The sequence below is a fragment of the Stylophora pistillata genome, chromosome 6 (genome assembly GCF_964205215.1).
Source record: "Stylophora pistillata chromosome 6, jaStyPist1.2, whole genome shotgun sequence".
Taxonomy (NCBI): domain Eukaryota; kingdom Metazoa; phylum Cnidaria; class Anthozoa; order Scleractinia; family Pocilloporidae; genus Stylophora; species Stylophora pistillata.
In genome coordinates, this window is record NC_142524.1 from 6,380,054 (window position 1) to 6,405,180 (window position 25,127).

Sequence of the window (25,127 nt, forward strand, 5' to 3'; positions counted from 1 at the left end):
TTCTGTCTATTTTCGGTTCCAACTTAGTTGCGCCCCTTTCCGTGCTTATTCTTCCAGTAAGCCGGAAATGCTTAACCCTTCCCCTAAACTCAACCACATGCAATAGTCTAGAATAAGTGTTTCTGTTTTAATCGACATAACAAGCGAGCCCGGTATCTCTTACGGGGGAACCTTGGGGAGAACTTGTATTTCCCCTCCCCCCTCTCCCATGAGTCTTATCTCCCACTTTCAACCGCCCTGACGTTCCGCCGTCCCCCCCCCCCCCCCCATTTTCAACAACTCTACACTGAAATTCAGGCAACTCTTTCAGTGTAGAATTGGTGAAAATGAAGGAAGGGTGTGGGGGGAAGGGAAGTTACAGGTCGGAGATGCTTGAAGAGGACAATGTCATGCAATGAGAGTCGTTTTTGCGACGAACCATGTTACTTCCACTTAAAGGGAAACAAAAAACTGACAGTTTGGAAAGAAAGAACCAATGAAATAAGACAAATTTTAGAAAAAAAAGAGGACGGTCAGGGAAGAAGAGAATCACTGATACAAATGACAAAATTCGAAACTCTAAGCGTAATTAAGTTCTTAAACCGTGACCCTTGCAAGATCCGTCAGTAACCATTCCAGCGTTGCCATTTCTTTGTTACGGGAGTTCTTCCCTGCCTTTTCTCCGTAGTTGCCCCATCTCCATTTTCAAATATGCTCCGTAAATTTCAATTCTAGCATTGATATGGCTTTCCTGCATGAGAGTTCCTCTAACCTCCCCTCCCCCCCCCCCCCCCTCCCACACTCAATCCCTTCCTCCTCTTCTTGCCAGCTTCCCTGATCTACAACAAAGGAGCTGAATTCCAAAATTTGTGCCGGAACTGTCGGATGAAATCTGTCAATTTGACCACAGGGAGTGGCGATTGACCCTCGCCCCTGTCACGATCATGAATGACTTCTCACAGTTGGCAAACTAAAGCTTATAGTGAATATTGAACAAGGGAGATACGCCGGGAAAATGTCGTGTCCTCATCGCTGCGCTCTAGTAGTGATTTTGTGTCTACTTTCATTGTTCCCTGGTTCAATTCGCAGTTCTCCCGGATACGGTATGTTCATGCTTTGAATTTTTCACTGTTTTCTTATGCGAGGAACTCTGAGTGACTGTGTTCATCTTTCATTGTACTTTTCGATCTTGTCAAGATAACGATGACTGCTTTTGTCTTCCATTGGATTCAATCGTGAATTCTTTTCATGGCTGCTGTTTGTTTGATCTAGGATAATCAGGCGTCTATCAATCAGTCATACACGACAAAAGTTTCTAATTCCGTCATAAAAGGTGTTTATATCGTACATTTAAACTAGGATTCCTCCTAAAATCAAGGGTAAATGACAGCATTTAGGTCAAAACATTAAATATGTAACAAGACTCCGAAGTTGAAGATTATAGCGCAGGAATTTATTATCAAAACATAATGAAAAACTTGTCTTAAACTAACCACAACAGTGAGTATAAAGCTTCGATAAAGTAACCCTTTCGTTAGCGGGAAAAATCTGGAGGTTGTTGTACCACACAATCATGTCAAATACAGTATTATCTTTTACAAATATTCTAACGAGAACCTCGTTAACTGCGAAGTATTTCATTATTAGAAGGGACAAAACTGGTGTTCGCTAAGGAGTTCTATAAACCCAAAATGAGGATTTTTATTTTGCCGGTCGCCACGTACATTAGACAAAAACGTAGCCACTTACAAAATCCGAAAAAAAAAATCCCTCCTTAACGTTTCGCCAAGATTTGAAAGCCTCCTCGCTCTCCTACCGTTGCGGTCTCGCGTGAAAATCGTTATTCGTGGTTTTCCTTAACATCGTCAAGTGGTCTTCGTAGTGCGTGTTTTCTCCTAAAAAGCTTGAACAGGAGTGATGATCGACTGTTTAAACACAAGAGTGTGAATTGCGAGACAACAGGTCTGTTGCCGATTCGTTTTATTAGTTGCTCGTATGCCGATGATAAGAACCTCATAAATGCCATTACCTCCGGGGGTAGCTTCGTCACGGATTTTCGCGGTCTGTTAGCTTTAATAACTTATCATTTTAAGGGTCCATCCCCATGTCGTTTACGAGACTATGCTATTTTAACAGCCTAAACAGAGAGTTTGCAAGTTTGATTAAAAAAAAAAAAAGCACGTATTGAACACTAGAACAAAATGAAAAGGTATGTCATCAATAGAGCGACGATTTTGGCACACCGTGTCCAAACTTTCGACAAGTGCCCTCCTGCCTTTCGTCCAGCGGTGGGACGCTGCGGGTGGGACTGCAAAGCTTGCACCACAGGATTATCCCCTCCCCTACCATTGTGTTAAATTTAATGTTGTATGGAAATACTCAGGTAGCTGGGAAATACTCTACTTCAGACAAGTTTCGCAATAGCCCTGTTGGAGAGTTTAAAAGGTGGGATTTCATTCCGATTCACTTTTCGTCGTGACTTCTGCACTGATCTACGCGCCTGATGCTGATGTTAGATCCTATCACACACAGCTTTTCTCAGATTACGGGCGATTGGCGCTGTCTCATTATATTGTGCCGAACAATAAAGTTTAATATCAGAGTTCTATAAGCGCTCACTGAAAGAGTGATGACAAATTTCACCTCAAGTAATTGAAAACAGGAACATCGCAATTCACTTAAGGATGGACTTTTAACAGCATGCGTTTTACGTAAATGCTCTCTTGACAAAAACCAGACAAAGGGGGAATCATCGGTGATTTGGTGTTCCCGGACATGACCTGTCTTAAAAACAGGCCTTCGATAAGTTCATGACATGAAACGAACATGAACACGACTCATGCCAGTGCGCAGTTTTGTGTTACGAGAATGCTTGTATGCAAACTCAAAGGGAAATAGTTCAAAATGCAATACCTGTGAAATGATATTGGATTACCTTCCTTCTTTTTTGTACATACATCTTATTAACCAAGCGCGAGGGCCGTACTGGGAGAATATCGGCCCGAGGTCTTGACAGTATGGACCGAGCGCAGCTCGGTCCGTACAAAAAAGACCGAGGGCCGATATTCTTCCAGTACGGTCCCGAGCAAGCTTGGTTAATAAGAGATTTATTATACGACTGAAGTTCAAAGGGACACAAGTGCGGTATCATTCGGGACCATTCGGGACAGTGCCCGGTCCAATACTGAGAAAATATTGACCGGCAATAGAGCATTTTGATTGGTTGATTCTAGTTATTGGCCCGCTGACTGCCCGAGTCGTGTAATAATTTTTGTTATTCACTCCGATCTAAAGGTTTTTTCGGTGAGCTTTCCGTTTAGTTCCTGAGCTTTATAACTCAAACTCCTCTTACGTCAAGTGGAGTCACGTTCACGACCTTTCATTTCATGAGCTTGGGTATCCTGTGGCTCTGGGTGACGTAACACAGGTGGACACAGGCCGCAGGGATGAAAGGATCAGAGGCGGGGCCTTTCCTGTTATAATCCAGGGGAATACACATCGATGCGCTTTCAGGCAAATAAGAATTTGTTGTCTCAATAATTGATTAGGATACGAATCGGAAAAAACTCAATATATTTTTTAAAAAACACGGACATCTTTTTTTTTCCACTGAGAGTTGAATGGAAAGGAAGTTGAAATATCGATATCCTAAAATTGTGTTGCGTAGAATCGGAATTTCCGACCAGCATCCATGACAATTTTTATCGAATACCACCCTCCCCGGGTATTGAACGTAGCCCTACTGCCTGGTAGCTACGGTATCAACAGCAATATCTGTAAAAGACCTTTTAAAACAGAGGGAAAATCATCACCACTTACCTTTTGAAGCGTTAGAGATGGACAAAATCGGATGTTCTTTCAAGTAAACCTGTTTCGCTGGAATGTGACTGGTCTTTTAACAGACAAATGAAATAAGATAATGTCATCAAATACCGTGACTAATCTCTTTTGGGATCAATTAGGTTGCGTGTTTGGGGAAAGATTTGTATTATACCAGCTTTGTTTCCGGATATAATATGAAGTTGTTGAAAACAGGATTATGCACACGATTTGTATCTTACTTTTATCGAATTACCCAATCAAGTCACGTGACTTCTGGTCTTCCGGCTCGCTTCCGAACTCTTTCATTCTCAAGAATGAAATATTTTGAAGTTCTAGGAATATGTTCGTTTCCCATATTAGTGTGGACAGTAAATTACAAAAACTAAATTTTGCGTTGTCATACGTCTAGTATGTGGAGGGGGCTTAAAGCTCCACTTGAACAAACTAAAGGGCCCATCGAGACAGGGCTGTGGCTACCACTTTTCATAGTGTTAAGGAGGACAATAAACATTTAATTTGTTTATTAGAGTGGTGGCAAAACTTGTCGTGTTGTTGGAGTGCAAATTCATTCAGCTTAATTTGGATATGACTATATTGACATCAATCTACTAATCGAATGACATTAGATTTTGTTAGACATTTAAGAATAAATATTTGCGAGAAAAACACACAACGTTTCGATGACTCCGTGTCATCATTCTCAAGTGAGAAGAGAATAAAAATGAATAGTTAATTTATACCGTACGAAGGTGATAAACATAAAAAGTTAATTTTTTTTTTTTTTTTTTTTCAAATTTAAATAAATAATTGCGCGTGTTGAGTGCATAAATGTAAACTATTAAATAAATAGTATCGCGCGTATGGAATCCGATTGTTTGTTCAAAGAGGGCTTCATCTTCTTTATGAAAAGCTTTTCATGAACTAAATAGTCCAGTTTCCCGGTGCACTTTTTAAGTACGTTGAAATGCTTGGTCAGGTCGCCGATGGTTTGTAGGCCATGGTCGTTCTTTAGATGTTTGACGATGGCCGAATTACGGTGCTCATTAATACGTTGATGTAAATTCCGGCTGGTGTACCCGACGTACTCTGCATCACACAGATCACATTTATAATTATATACAACGCATTGTTGGCTAACTATAGGAGGTTTAGGCTCACGTATTCTGAGATCTTCACAGATTTTGCGACTCTTGAACACGGGTTTAGATCTGATAACTGCCTTTTCACTGCGTCAGCTGACTTTTGATCTTTAAAAGGCAAAACCACTCGATGAACAGCATTTTCGTTGATAGATAATTCAGCTTGCACTCCAGGGTTTTCCGACCTAACTGAGGTGACAAAGTGAGAGATGGTGGAATTGACGAGGTGGTCGGGATACTTGAGGTTTGTAAACATCATCTTTAGATGATCACATTCAGATTTGAAGGACTCCCATGTGGACGACAGGCGGAATGCACGATTCAACATGGTCTTAAGTAGTGATTTCTTGTACCTTTTATCGACGTGGCTCTGGTGATGAAGCAATAGGCCTGTGTTTGCTGGTTTCCGATAAACACTAGTTTCTAGTTTACAGCCTTTCTTGAGCACTTCCATGCCGACAAAAGGTAACTTGTTTCCAGATGCTAGCTCCACGGTGAAGTGTATGAACGGTGGCAGTTATTTAGCGTTGATAATAAATCTTCTGCCGCTGGTACACTTGTGACAATAGCACACCCTTCAACCCGTGTTCAAGTCGCAAAATCTGTGAAGATCTCAGAATACGTGAGCCTAAACCTCCTTATAGTTAGCCAACAATGCGTTGTATATAATTATAAATGTGATCTGTGTGATGCAGAGTACGTCGGGTACACCAGCCGGAATTTACATCAACGTATTAATGAGCACCGTAATTCGGCCATCGTCAAACATCTAAAGAACGACCACGGCCTACAAACCATCGGCGACCTGACCAAGCATTTCAACGTACTTAAAAAGTGCACCGGGAAACTGGACTGTTTAGTTCATGAAATGCTTTTCATAAAGAAGATGAAGCCCTATTTGAACAAACAATCGGATTCCATACGCGCGATACTATTTATTTAATAGTTTACATTTACGAACTCAACACGCGCAATTATTTATTTAAATTTAACAAAAAAAAAAAAATTTAACTTTTTACGTTTGTCACCGTCGTACGGTATAAATTAACTATTCATTTTTATTCTCTTCTCACTTGAGAATGATGACATGGAGTCATCGAAACGTTGTGTTTTTCTCGCTAATATTTATTCTTAAATCTACTAATCAAAGCGTATTTTTTTCTCTGATAGTCTTCGAACACAACAACTACTTTTACAAGTTTGTATTTCCTGAGGATGACTCTCGAACTTGGTACGAAGCGGAAACGCTTTGTAAAACGCATGAAAATGGCCATTTGACAAGCCTTGTAACAAACAAAGAGATAGAATGGGTAAATAGCGTGATAAAAAACGCCGTGCGAGATCCGCGGTCCAAAGTCAGGCTTTGGATTGGAGGGAATGACCAGAGGATTAACGATGTGTGGGATTTCCTTGACGGGGAACCCCTACGGTATAATGTTGTTCCCTGGGCGCCCGGACAGCCATGGAGACCCCAGGATGTACATTACCCCTTCTGTGTCTTTCTTGAGTTTGAAGGTGAAGGCTCTAGATGGTACGTGGAGGACTGTTTCAAGGCACATGGTTACATCTGCAAGTCAAAGGGTAAGTTACCACGGTGATGGCTTTCTGATATACAATGTGGGAGGGGTTAGACGACAATAGCAGCGAAGCGAAAAAACGAGGAATGCTTGGTGGGGTTGCATAACGCAATTTTCAGTTGTCAGAGGGTTTCGTATCAGGTCACGTTACGTCGATATCTCCTTCCGCACTTTTCTAAAGCATTATACAGCGCTGGCATTCAGTTCCATAACTTAGGATCATGAAGATCTTATCGCAGTGTGGTGAGGGGTTAGGGCGCTGGACTAGTAATCTGGTATCCCGAGTTCAAACCTTCTACCCTACCTTGCTACTAATCCTATTGGGGTAGAAGTTAATGTTGCTATTACTATTATTTTAATATTTTTCATTATCGTAAAAATATGCCACTAATGGAAGGCCAAATCGTGTCAAAATATTAATCAAGGCGCAAATCATGGGAGACGTTCGCAAATCTTTGAAAAAAAAATCTTCCTAGCAGTATACGGCGAAAAAAGCCAACAGGCTTATGCCAGATGTTCGAAGGCCGATTAGCGTTAACCCAGGGTTGAATTTTAATGCAGGTTTCTATACCTCTCTGTTTGAAGGCCGTTTTGAGATAATTTTCCCCTTTTGTCATAAAATTGTAGACAAAAAAAATTAAACTGGATTTATTTTTCAAAAGTTCAGATCTAAAATCAAACTTCACACTAACCCCGAATTATCTTAACTCAGCTTTGAACAACCAGCTGAGGAGGACTGGGTCCTTCAAATGGTCAGATTTAGTATGTGACAATTTTTAGCTTTCTGTTAATGGGAAATTATTTCTCTTTTTGCAGAACCACCTTCAAGAATCATGGAGAAAAAGAGATTTGGATACAGTAAGAGCTTTCAAATTCATGTGCAATAAAATTAACAGGAGACTACATTTCTAATTTTTTTCCAACTGTGTTCGAGCTTTGACCGGTTACATGTCGATCGTGCGCTCTTAAGGAAAAGTATTCGTGGTGGGGATTATTCCTCTGCTTTGCAAGATTTCTCTTTGTCATTTGTTTAGACGCAAATAGATGTGGATATCTTATCTTTAAGGACCAATTCTCATTTATGAATGCTTTGTGAATTGCAGGTTGGGAATGGGGAAATCACATTTACAAATTCTTCCCTCTGCCGTGGACCGGTTTGAGTTGGACAGAGGCGGAGCAGTACTGCTCGGAAATGGAGAAAGGTCATCTGCTAAATATCCGATCTCGGAAAGAGAGTCGATGGGTTACCGACAGAATCCGAATAATTCGTCAAGTAATCGGCTTCCGAAAGCTATGGATCGGAGCTTCGGATTTTGGGCATGAAGGAGAGTACGAATGGTCCAATAAGAAACTACCTGTTACTTTCCAGAGGTAAGAAAAATAACAAATGTATAAAAATCGAAGAAGGAGAAAAGTGGAAATTCGTGATTTAGAGACAATCAAAGTCAAGCAACAAAAGACGAAAAAATAGTGAAAGAAAAGAGAAGGAAAAGACAGGAGGGCTGGAGAAAGATGGGAGGGAAACGAATCAATAAAAGTTAAAGAGGGTGGAGAATGGGGAAGGAAAGGAAATAAAGGGCCGGTTAAAATGCGAAAAGTGAAAATTTTTAGCACGAACTGAAGAGTAACTAGCCTGAATAGGGAAAGAAATCGAACAGAAGAATGCGAAGGATGATAAAGAAATTAAAGAGGATAAGTAAGGTAACTTTTTCCATTTTGCTCTTTTGATCTGAAATTTTTATATAAAAGAACTGCAATTAGCTGGTATCCTGGTGCTCGCTGATACACTTTTCGAATTCAGGCCGTTCCAATGAATGAACACAGCTGATTTTAAAGGTAACCATTACCCTGGTCAGTTACCTTTTTAAAATCAATTCTCCGCTTGTTTATTTTCTTGTGTAGATGGGCCCCTGGCGAGCCTTCTCACTTCTCTAAACTTCACAGAGAAGACTGTGTAGCTATTCGTTCTGATCCTGATTGGGGGAAATGGAGTGACGAGAGTTGTGTGATGGAAAATCCCTTCGTGTGCAAAACAAGGCGTAAGTGTTGGTGAATGTCCCCGTTTGAGCTTCGGTTTGATTTACTCGTCCCAGAGAAATTGGGGCAAGTGTAGTAAATCGAAGCTTACTTGTAAACTTGTCGCTTAAAATATATAAACGAACAAAGTTGTTTTTTCAAGTTCTTGCATGTTCTCCACACAGTCTCTCGATTTTTTTTTAAATGAGCAGTTCCTGCTATAACAAATTTGCAGTTGTACGATGGGGCTTCGTGAGAACATCGGTTACAAAAGACAAGAATTTTGTTTGATAAGTTTTCTTCTGGGAACTCTGTCAGTAAGCTTCGACTCGAACTTTTCTGGCACACGTTCATTTCTCTGATCAGAGCCTCACCACTTTATTTTCCTATTTCATAGTGTGTCTTGGTAAAACAGACTTAGCATTTATGGTCGATTCTTCGACATCTGTCGGCGAAAGAAACTTTCAAGAAGCTAAAGAATTTGTGTGGTCCGTAATCAGAAACTTTCCAATTTCAAACAACGACACGCGTGTTGCTGTCATCCGCTACTCCTCACAAGCGGACGTGATTTTTGATTTTCAATTCAGTGCCAAAAATAATGTACCCCTTCTCAAAGAAACACTCGACAATATGAATTACGTTGGTGGAGAAACAAAAACTGAGTTAGCTTTGGATCTGGCGCGTACGGGCCTGTTTACAGAAAAGGGAGGATCGAGAACAAAGGTACCGAAAATTCTCGTGGTTATGAGTAATGGGAAATCAGACAACGCCCTGGCTGTGGCGCGCACGTCTATGGCCTTGAAAAGACATGAGGTGACCATGGTGGTGGTGGGGATTGGTGACGAGGTGGACGTGGAGGAGTTGCTGTTAATGGCATCGATCCCGGAAAACGTCATTAGTGTCAGCACATTTAGTAAGCTGAAGAAAAGGGTGGGAAAAATCAGGGATAAAGTTTGTGATGGTGAGTAAATTGATACTGTTACAACACAGGCATGCATGGCTAAAAACAAAGTCTTGGTTTTTTTCTTTTATTTTTTTTCTTTTCATAATTGAAGAGTACAAACTGCACCGATCAAGTTGGTTTTAGATTACGATCAGTCCCTTCTTTTCAGTAAAGTCGGTCGTGCGAATCAAAAACAAATCAACGGAAAAAGTGATATCAGCGCGCAGCACGAGTGCTCGTGCGCTTCGTCCCCAGAGTTCGCGCGGCCCGCGAACATGATTTTTTTTTCTGGCCTTTTTTGGCTCGCGCGACGTCTAAGCTGATTTTTCTGGGACCTAAAGAATCAGCTTTTCTGCCTTTAAGGTTTAAATTTTTTCTTTGACCTTACGCGTTGATTCTGGTAGAATTTTTTTATGATTTGACAGACGCTATTTCATTATCATTTTCAGAAATGGTAGAGAGTCAAAATAGGAGAGAGCTTGAGGAGGAAGAGAAAAACAGCGTGAAATAAACTTTGTGTTATGGAAAGAAGTTTTCAATATCAATATGGCAGCTGTAGTAGAAGTAAATTGCGAATTGAAGAGAATTTTTTTGTGAAAACCAGGCACACAGCCTCATATCATCATCGTATATATATTTTTTTTATTTATTAATGCAACAGCGATGAAGTTTTTCGAAAATCACTGGAACTAGCACAACGGACAATAATAGAATATGGAGACTGCCTGTATGTTCCAAGCAGCAAAGGTATATTGCTGTTCTGTCCAAAAAAAAAAACATGACACACACACACACACACACTAAAACAAAACAAAAAGCTGTTCAGGAGAAAAAATAACTCCACTAGGAATGTGTCGAGGACAACGACGGTTTATAATCATATGTCTATTATAAAAGTTAAGTGAGGTGTGATATTTTTTGTTGTAAAACTTCGCACGTTTCGAACGCAAATTGTTATTGTTTTTTTTTTTTTTTTTTGCTAGATTTTATTCATAGTTAGTGCGTAAAATCGAAATTGGAAATAAAAGTTCAATTAATGTACCATAAACCGAGAATTATTTATTTTGGAAAGATGGCGATTAAACCACCTCTTTACATCCCATAACGCTTCACAGCCATGGCTGCTTAAACTCATTTTGCAGATGGAATAAGCATTCCTTTGCCAAACACGTCATTTAGGGTAATCTCTCGTGCAAATTCTATCGAACACATTGAAAACCACCATTCTAATACCAATCATCGTATCCAGGGTTCTCTCTCCTCCTTCCTTATGAGAGAAGCCTGGAGACGAGTTCGCATAATACGCATACTCATCTAGCCCTATACAAAGTCACTCATCACGAATCAATAAGCGTACTCGGTAAATTCCAACTCCGCCTCTTTCTTTTCGGTATGCGCATGTCTTTTGCATCCATTAATATATCGCAATCCTGGGACAACAAAATTAATTTTCCATCGATCTGGCTCAGAAAAGATAATGTAAAATTCTGTTCAGCGGTTCAAATGATATAGGCTATAAATCGTTATTAAGTTCACTCCAGAGACTTGCCGCAGTCACTGCAAAACTTGTCTCCAAATTTGCTCGGGTACCCACAATGCCTACAGAACCTTGTACCCAGTTGAGGCGCCCCATTCCTCTGCGGCGCGGGGTTAAGCGAGATAAGAGATGAAGTGCTAGGCCTGTTAAAGAAATACCCCGCAACGACGGGAAACTGGAACCTATCCGCCATTGACGGGCTGCGTTCAGGTGGGCTGCACGTGGAATGGACGGGCTGAAATGCGCTAGGTGTGCTGGGGCTTTTTTCATTCGGACTCTTCAACGACTGCGATTGCGCTGCAAGAGCTCCTGGAAACATGTAGGACGGAGACTTGGGGATGGGAGAGAACGCTGACTTAGGATTGCCGTCGCAGGGGATAAAGGAAGTAGATCCGTAGCTCCTAATGGAAAGAGGTAGGCTAAATGGTCTTTGACTGTTTTCCGGTAGAAGAGACTCAATAGCTTTGACCACATCTTCTTCACAAGCCCCAAGGATAAGCTCCAGAATGGCCTTGCTTTGATCAGGAAAAATCCGCTGGAGAAGTTCTAAAGAAGATTTAAATGCCTCCGTTTCTATCCTTTGGGGGGAAAGACGTGGTACCTTTCGACGCTCGAACTCGGGCTCTCTTTCTTCAACACTGTAAGATTTCTTGCGGTTCTCTTCAACATCTGAGCACTGGTCTTTCTCAAAGTCTTCCGGGCTTACTGGTTCCTCCTTGATTTTGACCTCATAGGACTCTACAGATTTGGATGGAGTGATTACCGGAGTCTCTTTCCTCTCTTCCATGTCCAGTTCTAGACAAATAAATGAAGACACACACGATTTGATTGGTAGTTTAACGAGCACGGGCCTCGGGAAGCTAATTATTGCAACTATAAACGTCCTATAAACGTGCGCCAAGGGTGTGATAACCATACATGGAGCACCGAAAAAGGAGGGGGGGGGGGGAAGTGCTTCATGGCAGATATGCATGCGGAAGGAAAAGGGAAGGAAATCGGAAGGAAAACACCCGCTTTCAGCTCGTGTTCAATTTCAGTTACAAAGTTTTCTCTTGATCTCCAAACGAACCAAGGGCGTTATTATGCCGATAAACCGATTGACAGTGCGGTGTATTGTTTAAAATGTAGGATGCTTCTGTGGGAGATTGTCAGAAAAAGAGGGACCTCTCTGAAGTCCTCCTAATTGGCATTATAACTTGGTTATATCAACGAAGTTGAAATGGTAAATTGGGCGCCGTAACGATTACAAAAGCTGACGTTTCGAGCGTTAGCCCTTCGTCGGAGCGAATAGAGGAATTGTGGGTTGTGTGCGCTTTTAAAGGCAGAGAATGGAGCTACGTTATTGGTTTTGGTATTGGTATACCTCTTTATGTATTTGAATCTAATTTGCATTAGCCAAGTTAAAAGGCAACAATCGACAACGTACTAATGTCATATCTAGCTTTCTTTTACCTGGTTATGGTGATGATCATTCAATATATTCATCATGGATTTTTATTCAATTCGCAACGCTTCTTGAATTACGACCAGAAATTACTGACAATAATTTTGCAAGGCAAATGCACGCAACGTTTTCCCTTAAAAATTATACATGAAAATTCGTCGCTTTCTGTTAAATTTGATTAATTCCTCAAAAGGACCTGATAAATCCCTTATAGTTATACCTTTTTATGTATTTGAATATATTTTAAATATATGCTTTAAACTACACTTGTTGGGAAGTGAAAGTTCTGAGTCGACTCGTAAACTATCCTATCTCTTTGAAACTCTCTTGACAAATATAGAAAATCTGACAAATTTTGCCATTCATAAAAGTCACTTACAACCTCTGGAAAGATGTTAGACCATTAAGACCTTTATTAATTTTTTTCTTTAAATTTTATGAGACATAAGAACGATTTTTCTTTGTAAACTTGAGAAAAATTTATTATTTCGAGTGTTTCCTTAGACTTCCTCATCGGCCATTCCTTCTCGAGTCTCCATAACTGAATCTCACTGATCATTTGTTTCTAGATGAGAGCTTAGCAATCACGAAGTGTTTCTGCGGGGAAATGTCGCGAATTATTAATATAAGCTATGTAGTACTTTCGGAAGTCAGTACTCGTTATGAGACAGGCGTACACGAACATTTCAGCTTTGCTTTCATCCACTTTGCCTCAAATCAAATCCATCTCAAAAGGTACAAGTAATAATTTTTTTTCATCATAAAGTTTATTTTTCCTTCAATTTTTCGTCTGGAAGCCTCGTAAATAGAGAAAATGATAGTCCGTCGTGGAATGAAAAAGAGCCATGATGCTCTCGTTAGCTCAAAGGTTACTTAACGAATCAAATAGATTTTTGATTCAATTTTACACCAGCATTCTTGTTCTTTGTCTTGTTCGCCAAATATTGCAAACAAGCACTCGAAAGCTAAAGAGTCCTTGTCTTAAGGCTTTAGGTTATTGGTAACGAAGAATCAACCCGCGTAAAAACACTGGGTAGCTTGATTACAGCGACACAAGTTAAAGCCGAACTTCCTTGTCTGATGTATTTCAATGGGACACTTCCCTGGAAAACAGCTTCAGAAATTAAAACCGCCCAATGCTAGGGTAAATAAGTTTTTCATATCAGTACTCATACAGGCATCTTTTCTGTGATGATCTTACAAAGTTTCAAAGTATGTTTGTGTTGATTCAGTCGAACACTGAATTTTAAAGGTGCAAACATATAACGCACATCTAAATGGTTGTGGTCATTTCAGATTATCTTTTCTCCTACAGCATGACTTTTGTTGAATAACTATTTCCAGTACGAGATGTTCTGACGATGTGTTTTTTTTTTTTTTCTTTTTAAATTTCATTACAGATTCAGAGAACTTGGCACTGTTAAATCAGCGAGGGAGACCGACCGAGGATAGCGGCTCTTAAGCCATTTGCGTGCATGATGGGTTACGTGCCGAGTTATTGACTTAACAAAGGTTAGTTTTAGCGAAGCAACTTAAATATCAAAGTCGATCAACCGAGAATCTCACAAGACCGCGTGTAATTTATAAAATGTCAATGGCGTCAGTGAACAGGGATTGCAATTCCATAAAAACACGAAAGAGAGAGAGAGAGAAAAATTATCACTGTAATTTACACTTGTTACTTAAAAATTAAAGGAAAACCTCATCCGATTGACGCAATTTTTTCTAGCGAATGTTCTTTTAACCATGATGCATTAAGTTAAAAAATCTTTCCTTGGACAACTTCCCGACTTCGCCTTTTCTCGCTGACTATATATATGTATATATATGTCTGTACGCCCTTCATTAAACCCTTTTCTGAAGAGCGGACAGGCAAACATCGACTCTCTCTAAAAAAGAAAACAATTTCCATTCGGGTGAAATAAAGCATGTGAATACAATTGACACAAAACTTGTCCAGTGGCTTTGTAGCTAGGCGACCGAAACATTTCTTTGTAGAATTTGGCTTATAAGAGAAAAAAAAAAACTTTCCAACATTGATCTCACTGATCATTTGTTTCTAGATGAGAGGTTAGCAATCACGAAGTGTTTCTGCGGGGAAATGTCGCGAATTATTAATATAAGCTGTGTCGTACTTTAGGAAGTCAGTACTCGGTATCAGACAGGCGTACTCACGAATTTCAGCTTTGCTTTTATCCGATTATATATTCACACAGTTAGTTAATGTTCTAGCAAAAGCTTTTAAAGTGTACCAGCTCGTCAATTTGAAAGGAATGCTTAACCAATAGCACTTATCAAGTGAGCAAGAAATTTTCATCCATGTAAAGGTTAAAATAAGGACAGTGTAATAAAATGGGTTTTCGCCAGCGATTGACGTAGACTATTAGCTTCACGTGCGAAGGTTTTGCGCAACAAGCCTAAGTTTGAAATCTTAAGAAATTCTATTGATGTGAACCCTTTGTAATCCGCTTTTATCACTGAAAGAAAACTGTTTTGTTCCAGTTTGGGATAGACACAATAGCAGGTAAAAAACCTGACAGAATTTTAATTCTGCTAGTTTTGGTCTTCTTGGTGACATTTTTCAAAAGTAGCACCGACAGCTGATATGATGAAACCTCTCTTCGGTCGCCAGACATGTTGCGGATAGAACTTTTGCTGTGTTTCAGCAGTTGTGAGACACAATAGCGAGCAAAATGCACTGATTTACAAAAGAGAAGAACAAGAGCTAATTAGATCCTTCTGTTGACTATGTCTTGCATATTTAAACTCCGCCATCAATATTAAAATGCAAGGCAGTCCGAGGAAATTAAGTGAAGCTTTTCGCGTCAGTTCCACTTGGCCCGATATCAAAAAAGAAAACCTTGTCACAATTTGATAAAGCACGCCATAAACCTTATCTAAACTGAACGCTTAAGTTCCCCGAGATGAAACGCTTTCATATTTGCATTGGAGGCGTGTAATTGACAACTTAAGGAACTACAAACATATATCAATTTGCTACATGTTATAAATTGTACCCGTCGGTGAAGGATTTCCATAAACGCTCGGAAAGTCGCTTTCAATTTAAGAATATTTAAGGCACGCGGTTCGAAATTGCATTTTCTTTATGAAAAAATAATAAAAGATGAGAAAGTAGAACGTTTGAAATACGGCGTTATGGTCCACTTACCTTGTGTGGCTGCGCGGTGGTACGAGAACACGGGCTGTTTTCCCTTTTCTGACTGAGTTCTTGCGACACCGGGATTAAACTGCGGTTCTGGGCTGACAAGGGGAGCCACATACGCCTGTGCTTTCTTAGCTATCTGAACCCGCATGGTTTCCTCCTGGGTCTGTTGGCGCCTGAGCGCCACTTGCGCCGCCATGACACGCTGCCTCTCCGCGATCAGAGTGCATTGAGCACAGTTGCAGTCTCGCCACCTACAATATCGCTTGTGCCCTTTTAACCATGACACCATACCGTGGATCCGACAGCGCGCACACTTAGGCATGCGAGGAGGCTTTCTCTCCGACAAGGACTGCTGGATCGAGTAGGAGGTGTCTGCCATATCTTTTCCAGACACACTTGAAAATCTCTTGAACTCGATGAGTTGTTATCGAGATGTATACTCAACTCTGAGTGTGGTATCTCTTGACGCGACAAGGATTGACTGACGGCTAGCTTTTGTTCAAGTTATTTTTTTACATTCGAGAAATTCAAGAGCTTTTGTTTACGAGCGTCTTGATTGGTCCAGTGTCAAAATAGTTTCTATGTGTCCTGTCAGATCTTACTAAGTCGTGTAAACAACAGCGGTCCATCCACTTACACAAGACAGTCGAATTAGTTGAAAACTCTCAGAGGAATTTGTTATGAGTTAATATGGCAACCCAGTTTCACATATCTACGCAATAAATCAAGCGTTTGAGTGTTTCAGAACCTCAGTCAATAAGGGCTTTGTAAAAAATCCCTCCCTTAAACACGTACAGAAGCGTATCCCGGTAACTAAGCGCCACGAACCTTTCAGGGCAAAACGATCGAGTGTAGATATTATTCTGAAAGGTCGTCGAGTGATGTAATTTAGTTACAGTGTTACATTTGTGTTATTGCCCAACCCGAAATGGCCACACAATAAGACCACATACTTTGTGAATTGTTTTCCTCTCTAATTGCCAAACAATGAATTATTCAGTGGATCATTGAATACCTCAGAAACTGGATACCGAGTATCTAATTGTCTGCGGATACAATGGCGGAATTGAATTTGTCATTTCTCTAAGGAATTCATGGCACAGAGTATTGTGAATAAAATGAAAGCAATGTCATCCGTGCACGAAACGCAAATATGTTTTAGCACCACTAAAATGTCGAAAACTAATCCATGGATGACGAGGATTGATCACAAGAGAAAACCTTCGTCGAAAATTTTAAAGACAGAAGTTGAGCAACAACTGTCGGTGGGCTGTTGATCTGAGGCATAATACTTATCTCTCCTCTATTATTTTACAATCCTAGCTACCGACATACCACATTACTCGATAATAGAACGAGACCGCCGAATATACATGAGTGTCTGGCGGAAACTTAGCTCTAAGAAAGCCGTCTAATAAGAAAAAAATTCTTGTTTTTGGGTAACACTTGATGAGAGTCATGTTCCGTGTTCACTTGACTAAACCTACGCGAAACATTTCGTGCATTCCAATTGGCGACGATTGTTAACCTTGAAATTTTCTCTCTTTCGTTTAAACAAATAATTGTACCTTTGTTTAATTTCCTTATAAATAAGCTCCTAGCAAAATTAGCTTGGGCAATATTTGAATATGTCTGCGAAGGACGTCTTAACAAAAGTCGTCGGAATTTTCACCTTTAGGTAAAGAGTGGCCCTTGAGGTTGAGAAAGAAGATACAACTCGGTTTCAGTCACGATTGTTAGAAATTCCTTAAAATTTTAAGCGACATCTATTCAGTGTTGAATCAGTAACCATAGGGTGAAAAAATTAAAAAGAAAGCATACTATGTATATGTTTGCATGAAACTTTCATTACTGTAATCGAACTTCGACGCGAATTACTTCCGAGAAAGCTTCACAACGAAAGCCTTAAACAAACTTGAGGCACTCAAATATGAAAATTCCCCAAATATTATTTTGAGATGAAATGAATCTAAATGGAGGCATTCATTATGTCTTTTATCTTTTGTCTATTACTGATCGTAATTTGAGAGCCTTTGAGAGAATGGCTTAATCCTCGGGATAGAAATTTAATCTTCAACAACGATAAAAGATGCCTTAAATGTCCTGTGAAAAAAAATGGACTCCTATGATATTGCAAAGAGATGCGTTAACCCGTCATTTTAATACATAACTGGTGCTCAATCCATTACAAAGAGTGTTATATATTCAGTTCTTTACTATTTCTTTTTTGTACAACTCTATCTGAAAGGTATCTATTTAGACCGCGTTACCGGGCGCAATTGAATTCCGTTTCAACTAATCTCAAAAGAGAAGCCATGTAGTAGTAAAATGAAACAACATCTTGACGACTAAAAACAGGTTTTTCAAAGAAATACACTGCCCTTAATACGGCCAGCTTGTTGATTCAAACCTACGAATGAATGTTTTGCGATGGCCGTAAAAGTGTTTCCGCAACAAAAGCCAGTTTTACATGACTGTACGAAAGTAAGCTTTTGATGTGAGTTTTTAATTAACGGCGTTGTGTGAAGCCTTTTTTCAGTTTTCATTATCGCAGTTGAAATTCAACTTTTCAGACTCTTTTATGTCTAGCTGTCAGTGGACGACAATTATCCATTTTTTTCCACGTGTATTTTATAAAGCCGACCATCACCTGTTACCAACAGCAAAATTGGTAACTTGCTGTAAATATATTACAAATCCCCACGCAAAAAATATAATTCGGATGCTACAAACTGATAGAAACTTTTTATATTCTCTTGCGTATAATGATAACAATTTGATTGCTCTACAAACCAGACATATTGTACTTAGTACCCAAGGTGACTCTACCCCCTAGTTGCATTGGCTAAGCTAACTTTTCATTCATTATTTTTTCTTTGAAAAGTTCAATCAATCGTTTACATATAAATGGAGAGCCCATCTCGGGGATGTGGTGGTAAAAACTAAATAATTTGATTTTAATATTCCTTTAAACGCTGCTGATTCTTAAAAAACCTCTTCTCTGCAGTATTTTCGAAAGAAAATCCTATTTTATTTTGAATAGCTTCGATTTCCTTACTCTTGCAGAAATATGTTTAAGATCATTATTGTTTAGCTTTTGTTACTAAGGTTCGTTTTTATCCGGTGGAAAAAAAAGCATCATCTTTTCACGTTGCTTTGGAGTTCGACCTATATGCATTCATGTCCATAGACGTCTCGTTTTCAAGTTTGAGGTTCTAGTGAATTGAATCTATAAGTAACACGAGACTAGAGAGTTGTGGGATTTAAATGAGTTTTGCTGTATTTTCTTTTGCCCTTTAGCAGAAGTACAGCGATTCTTTAAGTTTATCGACATTAGAGATTTCCATCGCGAAGGAAAGTGGAATCACAATGAGGAATACCAGCCACCTGTGTGTGTTCAGCTTCTGCGATCATAGCAGGCCAAAGTTGAGACTATTTGAGGATTTGGTGTCTCGACCTTCCACTCCATCCCCCTCCCCTCCCCCCCCCCCCCCCCCCCCACGAACAAGCTTTTTTATAAGTACCAAGGGCAACTGGATGATGTGGTTGACCCTACAACAAAACAATTAAGTTTCGCCGACTAAGCACACATTTGACACAGCATCATTCTCCTTACGTTGTTCAATTGTTATTTGAGTTTTTAATTTTTCCAATAGCCTTAAGATAGATAAATAAATGAATAAAAAGATAAATGACCCACAAAGGGAAAGATTAGTTCCCTTGACACTAAATGACACTTAGTTTTAACACACATAAGATGAAACATATGCGCAAACACTACCTTATGTTTTTTTCCTCTAAATATTCCAATTCCGGTGTTAGGCCTTCATAGATTATGCTAGTATAATTTTTGGCATAATTTGAGCAAACTGGCATAATTTCTGCCAAGTAGCAATGCTAGCATAATTCGCATGTTTTGTTCATTATCAGATCATTTTTGATGCTACAATTTGATCATTGTTCATCTCTACTCCCAAGCACTTGGTGACGTTATTCGATGTTTTAAGTTTTAATTCAAGTAGTAGCATTTGTAGTTCGCTGACTGAGCGGCGTCTGAAACGGTCTGAGCCCGGGTCTGGAGTGCACCGGAACCGGAAGTCAGATTGTAGGCCATGTACTAGTGTGCATGTTAACATGAACCGCATGTTTATTTGAATTTCATTGTGTATTTGTTGCGTTTCTTTCTTGTAGACCAACGGCTTCTAATTAAAAAATGTATTTTTTGGACTTACTTGCAATTTTTTCAAAGACCATAATTTTAAACAAGGGGCATAATTTGGAGAAAAGAGCATAATTTCAGCATGATTTCGCCAAAAAAAAGCAATGCTACTAGCATAATATGCTACTTTTACTAGCATAATCTAGAAAGGCCTATCCAGTGTCCGTGCAGGAGTTACATAATTCCTCTCTGAAAGCCTTATCTACAAAACTTTAGCCTACTTGCAGACGGTAGTTTGTGAAGGGGAGGGGGGGAAGAGGAGAAAATCCCTTTCCTCCCTTCCCTTCGCTTTGTCACTCGTCCCAGATCTTCCACCCGTCCAATTGGGCGACCGAATATTCACCGCCTTGAATCTCGCGCTGGAAAACATAAACTACCGCCTGCAAACAGATCACAAAAACGTTTCATTAATTATTTTTTCTCATCGGATTACCAATGTAAAATTGGAACATACTGGGTTCGCACTGTCTAAGCTAAAAAAGCTAAGTGATAAAAAAGCTTAGAAACGTGTCCGAGTATAACAGTGTCTCAATGGGGTTAACCGTCAAACGTCAACGTGACCCCCCCCTCCCCCCCCCTTGAGACCCTCGAATAACGGTGTAACTCCTATAATCAAAATTGTTCAGGAAGTGAGTAGTGCATTTTCTTGTGGTAATGCTCTGGGACTTAAAAGATAAAATGGCTTTAGATTAACATTGGTCCTTGTAGAAACCGCTTAGACGATAACAGCAAGGTTGAGAGGTTTTTGTTCAGGATTTAAGCTACCTAGCTTACTTATTTTATTTTTATTTTTTTATTTTATTTTATTAGCTTCGCCAAAAGACAGACAAACAAACAAACAAACAAACAGTCAACAGAAAGAACGTTGGTAGGGACACCGCAACAGCTGTGGCCAATTACAAACTTAGTTTAGCTCGTCATAGCTACTAAGTAACGTTTAAGAGTCCTCAGAGTTAATAATTACAACTTAGCTTGGAAACTTGACTATTAATCGAGAGACACTGCGCCTTCCTATGTACGATTCGTTTCATTCCATTTTGTCGGTGGGAAACTTTAGGATTCAGCTGGTGGCGAGCTGTTGTTCAAAGGGCTATGTCGAACTGAAAGGGGAGAAGTTAAAAATCACAGAATTTTTAGGAATAATGCCAACGAAAATGGAAAGAAATCATGTAATGGCCACTATACCGTGAAACTGGACCCCCAGTAAATGAATGAATGAACGAATTGATGGAGAGACGGAAGGAGGACCTGCGTCACAAACGTTGAGCAATTTAATCATTTCTTTGCCTCCTTCCTCTTAAAAATGATTTTATGCATATCAATTGATTACATTTGTCTCTGAGGAAGCGAGGAGAAGGCTACAAACAACGTAGCGGGTAAATTAAAGCAGGAGATCGGTGTAAAAAGATAGACGGGACGACATAGTTAATAGTTGGGATAGATAAGGAGTAAAGAATTTTTCCCTCTACAAGCATGCACAAACCCTCATCGGCTATTAGCATTGCAGGAGGTGCATTTCTCTGCCTGAGGTAAGATTTGGGACGAGTCGGGGAGAGGTTTGCCGGGGGATCTGGCACTAATGATTATAAGTGCTGGACCCCTTGAAGACCTCGCTGGCTCGCGTTTCTGGAGGCGTCATACTTTCCCTCAGGTGACGAAACGCTGATGAACGAGATGTTAATGATCAGGACCTGCTCACAGGCTAGGAAGTGTTCCGGATGACTCGGAAATAAAAGCATTGAAGATCTTTGTTAGTATGAGTCTACGTCGTCGTAAAACCTTCAATTGCGTAACTTGAGTTTAAAAAAGGACGATAAATTCCTTATTATAAGATCATGCAAGAGATCCAGGTGGCCTACATCGGTCTTATAAGGGTCGTGAGATTGGCTCTACGTTGGTAAAGATAGAATGAATTTTTTCCCTTTGTCTGGTATCTCAACATAAAAAATGTACCATTCTGCCAGCAAACAAGGACTTGTCCGCTTTGGAAAAAGAAACAGTGTTCAGTAAATCTGATCTTTTTATGAAATCTATCAAAATTTTCATTTCACTCACAGAGACGTCTGTTGGTTTCAATAACCCACGGGAAGTAGGAGATGGTGGCCAGTTGGCTTCTGTTTGTGTCCCATGGTCATTTTTCATTATTGGGCGAAGTTTGCGGTGTCTTTTTACTCTCAAGTTTTGATCAGTGACTCGTAATTTTGTTGTATTCTCGTCATTACCTCTATGGCCTCCACGAGATAGAGTGAAACTGAAAGCTCCACTGTCTTTTGCACAGGCAGCAATGGAAGGTTTTCCGATCATGCTTGTCTGAAGCTGTGCCTTAAGCATGTTCCTTCCAACCATACCGTGAATTTCGCCGTGCAAATCATTGAGAGGAAGAAGCACGGCTAAGCAACATGAGAAGGACCATTGCGGGTTCTCGCGCCACTCCTTGAAGTATTGATATACGTACACCAAATACTGAACTGAAGATAAGATTAATAGAATTCGAATCATAGAATATCTTCAGGGGTTTCAGGGGTTCTTTCTGATCAAGCAGGAAACCTTTGATGAGGAAATTTAATACCGCTTCAGTAACTTAATTATGTGCAAATTGCCGAGAAAAAATTATCTTATGATTCAAATATTTAGTACATAATATTAGAATACTTATTACTACAACTTACCAACGAGGAGCCCAATCACGAGAGTATTTGCTCCAAGAATCAGTATCTTCATTGAAATGGCATCCATGTGTTTGTCCTCTGCGTTAGATGTATTCTCTGCTGGAATTCTGCTCACTGCACCAATACCCAAGTTGACAACTGTAACAGCGGGGGAAGTTGTCATTAATCTGTTCTCGAATGGCTCCTGTATGGGTTTCATCCAGGAGAAATGGATTCCATACATACCAGCCACGACCCATGCAAGCCCAATGTACGACCTGCTTTCATGACCCACGAGTATTAGGCCTGAGGTAAGAATTACTCTCCGAGACATTTCAACCAGCTCCCAATACCACGATTGCGGTTTGTAGTTTTCGAAAAGAAACCGCAAACCTACAACAGTCTCCGTGCCGACGCGTGACCCATCACCGTTTACTGTGGTTGATATTGCTCGTCGATGCCTCCAAAGGACGATGAATGACGCAGCGGGTAGGGCAAAGATGTACGCAGTGGAAATGTATGCGACAATCAGCAAGTGGTTATATGTGTGGCCTTGGCATTTCACACTGTAGTCTGCTTTAAGATACTCATTGCACAGCTTTTCATTTTTGTCCCTGCACAGTTTACGGCAAGAAAGTGGCAGAACACTAGCTGTCTTGGAAAACGAACTCAAGTAAGTCACATAAAGGATAAAGAAGAGATTCTTGTACACAATTTCTTTCATTCGTGATGTTTTGGCTGCCTTTTCTTCATCATCTAGGCTTTCATTTCCAAAGATAATCCTCTTGCGAATACCATAGATCAAACCAGAAGCGGTAATGGCAACTGCATTCAACAACAGGATCAGAAACAAGTCTCCAAATGCGTTCATGTGTAATCCTGGGAATAAACAGTGAAAAGGTGCAATCTGAAGCAAATTCAGTTGAAGCATTCCAGAGTACTTTGCAACAACTTCTAACGAATCTGGCCACCTGATATAAGAGAACACGTCCAGTAAGCCATGAGTAACTTGGTAAAATCCTATCAAGATTTTTAACTTGGATAAGGACTTGTCCATAAGATCGAGAGCACGGTCCGTTTTAAGCTTCGTTTTCCTTTTCCGTGCCAACAGAGAAAACATTATTAATAAAACGACTGCAACAAGAGATAACTGACCCACGATCCATGATTTTGATGGGCATTTTCTGCATTTGTGGAATTGCTTGTAGTATCCTGAGCTGCACACGGCGCAAACTGGCCCCTCGTATCCTTTTGCACATGGTGAGTCCAACCCGCCCCTACAGGACTCTGGTACCTGACATCTGTACGGCGATGGAAGTACATAAGGATACTTCACAGAATGCTCATCTAATACAGGTTTAGATTCCATGAGATTTTTGATAAAATCTTGATAACGACGTTTGTAAGAATCGTTACGCCACTGCCACCAATAACCAGGTCCTAAGGAGGCATGTTCTCTTTGGCAAACAAGTCCATCTTTTTTGCCACATTCGCGACATCCCTCAAATAAGTGGGTTCGGTAATGACCTTCCAAACATGGACAAGCTCGGTATCCAGCGAAAAAGTCAGTTTAAGTTCCTAAAAGAGAGATGAATCGTTTAATAGTTTTGAATTTTTTATTCAGGCCAGTTACAATATCCTCAAACCTTATTATAGAACTAAACTAAGAGCTTAACGCAAACTGCACATTCATGTCTCTTGCTACATTATGCAAAACTTGTGCCCAACGTTTGAAGCTCCAGGTGCTTGCCTCCTCCCACATCCTATCCATTCCTTTAAAGTCTTATTTTTCTGATTTGCTTAAGGCCATCGTTTGACTCACAATGTAAGAGTTACTAGCAACGTTTCGACTACTGTACAGCTAATCTGCGTCAGGCAACCAGCATTATATTGATTAACCTGACTCTTACATCGTGAAAAAAATGATAAAACGTTGACTTGCCTATAAAACGGATAACGGTTACGTTAACGCCTCTAAAGTATAAGAAGAAAATCTCTAACGGACGGCTAATTGATACTAAATAAAATTGGCCCTTTGATGGAAAATCGATATATTATCTTTTTCCATGCACTGTTACACATTATATTCTCTAATTCCAGTTTCAAAACTGTCTATCTTTCGACTAAAGAGCTAGCTACCGGAACACCTTTTTGTAACCTTGTACGTTGGCTCAAGAGATTATTAATCTCTTAGTTCGGTATATGCCTTGGATAAAAACTACCTTTAAAGGTACATAATCGTGGGTGTCTGCTTACCCAAAGGACAAGTCTTGCAATCTAGCACTGATTTTCCGGGTTTCTTCTCATATGCAATGTAACACCCATTCGGACATTTCTTACAGCCTTTCGCCACGAAGGCAAGATTATCGGAGTAAAATCCTCCTGAAAAAAGAAAATCACTGGCTAAAACCCCTCGCTGACAAGTTTTCTTTGTTGTTGTTGCTGCTTTTGCTTTTTTTTGTTTTTCAGATTCCCTTCGCGATCGTTCTTGTTTCGTCGCTGCGCTTGGTTCGTACGTCATTATCTCGACCCAAAAATTTTCCGTTCGGCCCTGCTACTCAGTCAATATGTACATATTCAATTTACTACAAAAAAGCAGATATCGTCTACAAAAAATTTCGTGTCAGCTCGAACAGA

General features: G+C 40.0%; 3 protein-coding genes across 4 annotated transcripts; 1 reads left to right on the top strand and 2 right to left on the bottom strand.

Annotated features, from left to right (window-relative positions):
- Window positions 1-864: 864 nt before the first annotated feature.
- On the top strand, window positions 865-10,524 carry LOC111342188 (uncharacterized). Its single transcript, XM_022949238.2, has 7 exons — window positions 865-1,082; window positions 6,111-6,521; window positions 7,334-7,375; window positions 7,621-7,888; window positions 8,420-8,556; window positions 8,931-9,494; window positions 9,926-10,524. Exons 1-7 carry the CDS (start codon window positions 995-997, stop codon window positions 9,985-9,987), a joined length of 1,572 nt encoding a protein of 523 aa, XP_022804973.2. The 5' UTR covers window positions 865-994; the 3' UTR covers window positions 9,988-10,524.
- On the bottom strand, window positions 10,094-16,456 carry LOC111342190 (doublesex- and mab-3-related transcription factor A2). Its single transcript, XM_022949239.2, has 2 exons — window positions 15,627-16,456; window positions 10,094-11,808 (listed from the first exon to the last, which is right to left on the bottom strand). The coding sequence occupies exons 1-2, from the start codon at window positions 16,000-16,002 to the stop codon at window positions 11,009-11,011; spliced, it is 1,176 nt and encodes a 391-aa protein (XP_022804974.2). The 5' UTR covers window positions 16,003-16,456; the 3' UTR covers window positions 10,094-11,008.
- Window positions 11,693-24,068, bottom strand: LOC148727957 (uncharacterized). Of its 2 annotated transcripts, XR_016002601.1 has the most exons (4): window positions 22,512-24,068; window positions 21,898-22,310; window positions 20,064-20,942; window positions 11,693-11,808 (listed from the first exon to the last, which is right to left on the bottom strand). XR_016002601.1 is itself a non-coding variant. In XM_088763598.1 (3 exons), the coding sequence occupies exons 1-3, from the start codon at window positions 23,857-23,859 to the stop codon at window positions 20,925-20,927; spliced, it is 1,779 nt and encodes a 592-aa protein (XP_088619724.1). In that variant the 5' UTR covers window positions 23,860-24,068; the 3' UTR covers window positions 18,268-20,924. The 2 variants fall into 2 exon arrangements, 1 of the variants encoding a protein (XP_088619724.1); XM_088763598.1 differs by lacking the exon at window positions 11,693-11,808 and having other exon boundaries at window positions 18,268-20,942.
- Window positions 24,069-25,127: the final 1,059 nt, after the last annotated feature.